At 40.8% G+C, this 6,915-nt stretch overlaps 2 protein-coding genes across 2 annotated transcripts in view; both read left to right on the forward strand.

Moving 5' to 3' along the window:
• Window positions 1–760: 760 nt before the first annotated feature.
• LOC119299248 (glutathione S-transferase 1-like) lies at window positions 761–2,390 on the forward strand. Its single transcript, XM_037576502.1, has 3 exons — window positions 761–983; window positions 1,157–1,205; window positions 1,749–2,390. The coding sequence occupies exons 1-3, from the start codon at window positions 834–836 to the stop codon at window positions 2,195–2,197; spliced, it is 648 nt and encodes a 215-aa protein (XP_037432399.1). The 5' UTR covers window positions 761–833; the 3' UTR covers window positions 2,198–2,390.
• Window positions 2,391–4,989: 2,599 nt separating this feature from the next.
• LOC119315685 (methionine S-methyltransferase) overlaps window positions 4,990–6,915 on the forward strand; it is a 13,383-nt gene continuing 11,457 nt past the window's right edge. Inside the window, exon 1 of the mRNA XM_037590212.1 lies at window positions 4,990–5,374. Within this exon, the coding sequence (XP_037446109.1) occupies window positions 5,059–5,374 (316 nt within the window). The 5' untranslated portion in view covers window positions 4,990–5,058. The remainder of the gene's footprint in view (window positions 5,375–6,915) is intronic.

Genomic DNA, 6,915 nt, shown 5'->3' on the forward strand with positions numbered 1-6,915 from the left:
CTATGAAGATAGGAGATTGAAGACTTCGTCCCATGTCCGGATGGGACTCTCCTTTGCATGGAAGGCAAGCTTGGCGATTCGGATGTAGATCTCCTTCTCTGTAACTGACTCTGTGTAACCCTAGCCCCCTCCTGTGTCTATATAAACCGGAGGATTTAGTCCATAGGACAAGAACAATCATACCATAGGCTAGCTTCTAGGGTTTAGCCTCTACGATCTCGTGGTGGATCAACTCTTGTAATACTTATATTATCAAGATCAATCAAGCAGGAAGTAGGGTATTACCTCCAACGAGAGGGCCCGAACCTGGGTAAAACCTCGTGTCCCCAGTCTCCTGTTACCATTAGCCTTAGACGTACAGTTCGGGACCCCCTACCCGAGATCCGTCGGTTTTGACACGGACAGCCTTCCCTTCCTGGTGGACACTACATCTCTGTCTTGACATACAAGTAAGTCGTATTTATCAACATGCGTATTATAAACTGTATGTTTATTATAATCTATATGTCAGATTCGATGTCTGCTCGACATGGCAAGAACTAGCTAGGTGGCAATTATTAGTTGTCTTGTTCAATTAAGTTGTCAATTGTGCTTGGTTGCCAAGTAAGTGTAACAATTGACCGGTGCTAGCTGTGCATTACTTTGTTGCTAGGTAACTTCAAAACCAGATGGTATGCTTCAAGCTGCAATGGGTTGACTTCTAGTTATCTATAAAAAGCACACCTTTGCGTCCAGTATGCACACCACAAAATCCATCATTCCCAAGGATCTCCTTGTCCTTCGTCTTGGCTCCACAACACCGCAACTGATATATACTAGTAGGTAAGAAAATAATGGCTCCGATGAAGGTGTACGGGCTGCCCATGAACGGAAGCGTGGCGCGCGTTCTGGCATGCCTGGAGGAGGTGGGAGCCGAGTATGAGGTCGTGGCCGTCGACCTACACACCGGCGAGCACAAGAGGCTGCCGCATCTTGCTCGTAATGTATGTTGTCGTCATGTCCCTCTTTGATTACATACACGCTATGTATCTATCTTCTTGCCTCTTTGATTATATAGTTGTGTTGTTGTAAGGCTAATTAGATGCATCAAGTTACATGAATCGACACTTTGCAAAAGTTCATAGAGATGTTTTTTTCTTGTCTCTGTTGTTCACAGCCCTTCAGCCAGGTCCCTGCGTTCCAGGATGGAGACCTGGTCCTCTTTGGTGAGTAGTTTGCTTGCTTAATTTGTGTGATGCTGTATTTATAATATATGATGTGCACTATCATTTACTATTGGTAGCGTCATGGTAAATATCTCAATCCAGATACTTATATTATTAGATAATAGTAGGTTCTGAAATGTCAAAGTCCTATATCCCTTTCAACTAGTTAAGCACATCCTCTTTATTAGGTCATTAGGTCATTAGGAGTATAAACTTCAGAAAATTTTCCTAGTTATATTGCTTGGATATTTTTATTCCTTTTTATATAAAAGATAAGACAATACTTCAAATAACTAGAACAGCATGGGTGAAAAGGGCAAGGCCCCATCTTGCGCCACTGAATTATTCCAAATGTGTTACGATTTAAAAAAAAAGATAAGCAAAAACACCTTGCATTGCAAAGGATTGGATATGTGGTAATTAATTTTTTGGCCCTTGATGCAAAAAAAACATAAGAACATGAATTCATATAATGTTCTTAGAAAATGAGATCTCTATAACTAGTTGAACTGTTTATGTGTATAACTAGCTGGTTTTTGACAGAATCACGGGCAATCTCAAAGTATATACTCCGGAAAGGATCATCAGATTTACTGAGGGAGAACAACCTCTCTGAGTCCGCCATGGTTGATGTGTGGCTTGACGTCGAATCCCAGAAATTTGACAGCGTCATGCTGCCAATCATCTTTCAAGGTCTCGTCATCCCGGTTTACATGGGTGGGACTAGTGATCTCAAAGTTCTTGAAGAAAACCTAGAGAAACTGAAGGAGATCATGGAAGTCTATGAGGAACGCTTGTCCAAGTCCAAGTACTTGGCAGGAGATTTCATCAGCTTAGCGGACATTAGCCATTTCCCAATGGTTCACCTATTGCATGAAACTCCCTATGCGGCGGTGCTTGATGCATATCCATACGTGAAAGCATGGATTGCTGGCGTAATGGATCGGCCTGCTGTAAAGAAGGTCATGGGGCTTATGAAGATATTTGGTTGACAAAGAACTATACGATAATTTGTGTGCATTAGAGATGAATGTTGTTGCAACATGATGTGGTTGTGGTTTCAAATACTATGATTTCAATAAAGCGGACAAAATATGTAATAGCTAGTGCCTCTTTGCTCTGAGTTAGTTTAATTGTCATGTATCGGTCATATTTCATTAATTTATAGTGTGTTTATTCTTCCCATTTTCATGTCACTGAATTTTAATTGAAGTGATTAAATCATTAAAAATGTAGCAAAACTGCATTGCTTTAAGTATATGACGTGCATTTGGTAGGATTTTATAGCTCTAGCTGCCTCTTAACCACCGAGATGTGGGGGATATGTAGAAACAGAATAGAGAGGCCTTGAAATCATTAATTTGGTCTATGTATGGACATAGGTTGTCGAGGAAAAGGTAAAAAAAATAAGAAGCAAAGAAACATTCGAGAGGATCAGAGGTTCAAGTACCAACTTAGAGATCCGAACAACCGGATTGACCACTTTGCCTTGAGTTGGAAGCATAGTTCTAAGAGTCAATATATTTTTTCAAGAGTATATACTCCATATAAAACCCTCTTTGTGGAACATGTGCACATATTTTGACCAACAAGTTGCGGCTCTAAGCTTACATCATACTGTCTTGGTAAGGTAGAAGTACTATACTATGCTAGCAGTCAATATGGGAGGCAGATTCTCATGTCTTCATATATGCTCCATCAAGGTTAATTCAATATTTATTCAACTCGTACTTTCTAGATAAGTATATTTGTGGACTCATAATTTCAAGACCCAACACATACCCAAAACCAAGAGAACACAATCAGGCAGAGTTAAAAAACAAGAAGAGAAGATGATCGACAAAAAAAAGACTAGTTAAAAATATGAATCATAGGAAATTGACACCATTAATCAAGATAAAATTCACATTTTAACAAAAAAGATTAAACTTAAGGAGGAGTACCCTTCAAAAAAAATTCAGAATCTTGGGATGCATATTGTATTCTTTAGTAAAAGGCGAAAGAATAGTCCAAAACATCGTCTATTTTATAACGGAGCAAGTGCTCTACCTTGCCAAAATGTTGTATTAGTTAGATCGATATTCTTGTCTTTGCACTTGTAGGATCCAACAAAGTAAGCAGAATATGCGCAAGTCGCATGCTAACATAATTCGACGTGGATCCACTTGGTTCCTTAATTATTAATACATGATGAAGGAGCCCAAGATTGTGGGCTAGCTGATCAATCATGCAGGAGGGAGAGATAAAATACGGGCAAGTTGCAACTGGGGATGCCTACATTTACCTAATCAGCAACTTTTTTCCAGCAAAACTATGGTACTGTATGGATTATAATAAGTTCATAATTCATACTAGGCATGAAAAATGAACAAACAAAAGGGCCTAAAAGGCAGCTGAATTGTTGTTTGTTTTATCGGCTTTCATCAATGAAAATTGGGGGCCGAGATGTCCTTATTATGAAATAGAAAACCAAGAAGGACAATAAAACCCCCCTGATGATTAAAGTCGGATGCTCGCCTCAGTAATTACCTTCACCCCTGGTGTATAGGCCCCCACCATTAGTTTGTTAATTTGATCACTTAAACGACCCATGTATCATGAGTCAGGCATGACACTAGTTAATGATGTGGACGCAGCATGCATGTTAAACAAGTAAAAGGTGCACCACTGACGAATACAAGATCCAGCAGCCAGGTCGGTCGATCCACTTGTGCATAACGAATTAAATTAGAGCCAACCACTAATCTAGATGTAGTTGCAACGCAGGTTCCTTGACGACCCTTTGGTGCCATGAAAGATGCATGATTTACTCTTTTTTGTTTTGGAAAAGGAGGATTATCTCCGACCTCTGCATCAGTCGATGCATGCAACCATGCATACTATTAGAAAGCAAAACAATGTCTTAAGTTCCAAACAAGCTCAAAACCTGAGCAAAACCAGGATTTACTCATGGTCCTAAAAAAAGATGCATGATATATACTCCCTGGTAAAGAAATATAAAAGTGTTTAGATTACTAAAGTAGTAATCTAAACGCTCTCACATTTCTCTACAGAGGGAGTACATACTACTCGCTCGGTTACAAATTGCAAGATGTTTTTACGCCATGCACAAAACCAAAAAATATCTTAAATTTAGAAACAGAAGCAATGTAAGCGAACTGTAAAAACATCTTACATTTAGGAAGGTGTACTTACAAAGTAGATTGTTTTTTTAACATAGTATAATCAAAGTCGCTCACATACACAAGCATACACTCATCTCCACAAACGCATGCACGCACGCCCTACCTTTATGAGCACCTCTGAGAGACTAAGCCGGCGTAGCATCTTAAGATTTTACGAATTCATCACAGACGTCTCGTGGTCGACGAGAACGTCATCTCCCATTGAACGAACATCGCCAGAGGCCTGAAATAAATACAAGAATAATGCGAACACCAATATCAAGTCTAGACTTGAACTTTAGTGGGCTGGAGATACCACTATTCTCCTAACCATCAAACCAGAGGTTGGTTCGCTACATAGAAGATTGTTGACTATTATATGAACTACTAGTATACAATTTGACGTAGGCAGCACAATTTCCATATATATGGATCGTTGATAATGTGCATGCATTATCTGCAGCCACATGCATGTCAATGATCAGTTGGTGTGCGTTGATCTCGATTGATTTGGACAGTGATCTTTCGCCACTTTAATTAATCTCTCGATCGCATCGACCGATCACCACCATATATATTACTAGCGCACACAACAACCAGCCAGCAACACCCACACATCCAGCCACACGCCGCCGCGAGCTAATCTCCTCTTCTTCCTCCCTGCGATCGGTGAGCTCTGATCGATCGCCATGGGCAGCGTCGCCGCCGCGGTGCCGGTGCAGGAGGACTCCACGTCGTCGCCGTCGGAGCTGGAGGCGGCGTTCCTGGAGCGGTGCGCGGCGTCGGGGGACGCGGCCTACGGCGAGCTCAGGGAGCTGCTGGCGCGCCTCCACGACCCGGCCACGAGGCAGGAGGCCAGGGTCTTCCTCACCAGCCTCCGCCGCCGCTCCTGCTCCGACCCCGGCGAGGACGAGGAAGGATTCTTCCGGCGGTACGGGTTCTGCGTCCGGGAGCTGCTCCTCCACGACCCACGCTGCGGCCTCCCCATCACCACCCTCTCCTCAGGTACGTACACCACCTCTCAATCAAGCATCAAATTAGCCACCCATCTCTCTCTCCGTCGATCATTCTCAGCCAAGCATCAAATGATCCGCTCATCTCTCTCTCCGTCGATCGATCGATCAATCATTTTTCTCAACTAAGAAGAGAGCCAGTGAGGAATATTCCTGTCCTTTTTATTTGTGTATATAGTATATTTATGTATGTTCTGTTCTTGCTGTCACTGTCTGACGACGATTGTCATTGGCCTAGCGAGGAATATGATGGACGTGGTGTTGGATTTTTCTATGCGTGTTAGCAGCACCTAACCACAGCTTAGCTATACGGAGTCAAGTCAACCTCCAAGTCTTTACATTAGAAAACTGAGGGTTTTTTCTTTTTGAGGAACATTAGAAAACTGAGGTAGCACTATCTTCCACATGGTACTACCTACTGTATTTTGGCATGTTCTACGCCAAAAAAAACAAAACAGAGGAGAAATACACCATCTTTATCTCTGCAAAAAACTTAGAAAAAGATCTGTTAAAATAGAACCACACTGCGATCGACAAGTACACCATCTTCATCTGTTTCTAGTGGATTTTCTGAGAGATTTTGAGTGTGGAGTGAGTTTTATTTGTTACTCCCTCCGTCCTAAAATTCTTGTCTTAGATTTGTCTAAATACGGATGTATCAAGTCACGTTTTAGTATTAGATACATCCGTATCTAGACAAATTTAAGACAAGTATTTTGGGATGGAGGGAGTATTTTGTTAGGGGGTTTTGCTTCTTAATTTTAGTGGAGGATGCATTGCAACGTCTGGTCAATCAAAAAGATTGGGCCAGGGACAGACAAGACTGCTGCAGACCGTCACATTTCTGAGGCCCACGGGAAACCCCAGTTGTCCTGCCAAGCTTGAGCTGACTCCTCCTAAAGAAAAGGACAGCAAAAAGCTTCATTGGTTTGTCCACTGCAAAGAGCTTTAGTTATGGTGCTCATGGTATACAAGTAGACATAAAAATGTTTGACCCACACATATTTTAAAAACCATGTATCTTAGAGCATAAGATGCGCTCCTTAATTATTGTCATATACCTAGCGTGCCAATATTTTATTTTATTTTAAACCATGTATTTATACAAGTGAAGTAAATGCATTCTAGAATATCACTATTATTATTTATTAAACATACACGTGGGTAATTCTTTAAATTTCACTGTTGTTGGGGGTGCAAATATAGCAAAATCTGATCTGGATGCGAAATGATTTTATCCACTTTATGTTGGGCTAGGATACACTGTCTGAGTATCAAATTAAAGGAGCATTGTTTCCTCACAAAAGATTTTATAAATTTAAAAATAAAATAAAATTGAATTAAACTACGTCCTGATCTCTGAAAAAAGGAGAAATAAAACATATATCCACAAAGAAAATAGTGATTATTTTTGAAAATAACAAGATAGTGACTTTGAGCTTCTTTTTTCGGGTGAATAGATAGTGACTTTGAACTGATATTACAGACTCTTAGTGAAGCTACATACATTGTGATCGAGCTGTCTTTTTTTGA

Source organism: Triticum dicoccoides, chromosome 1B, assembly GCF_002162155.2.
Source record: "Triticum dicoccoides isolate Atlit2015 ecotype Zavitan chromosome 1B, WEW_v2.0, whole genome shotgun sequence".
Lineage (NCBI taxonomy): Eukaryota > Viridiplantae > Streptophyta > Magnoliopsida > Poales > Poaceae > Triticum > Triticum dicoccoides.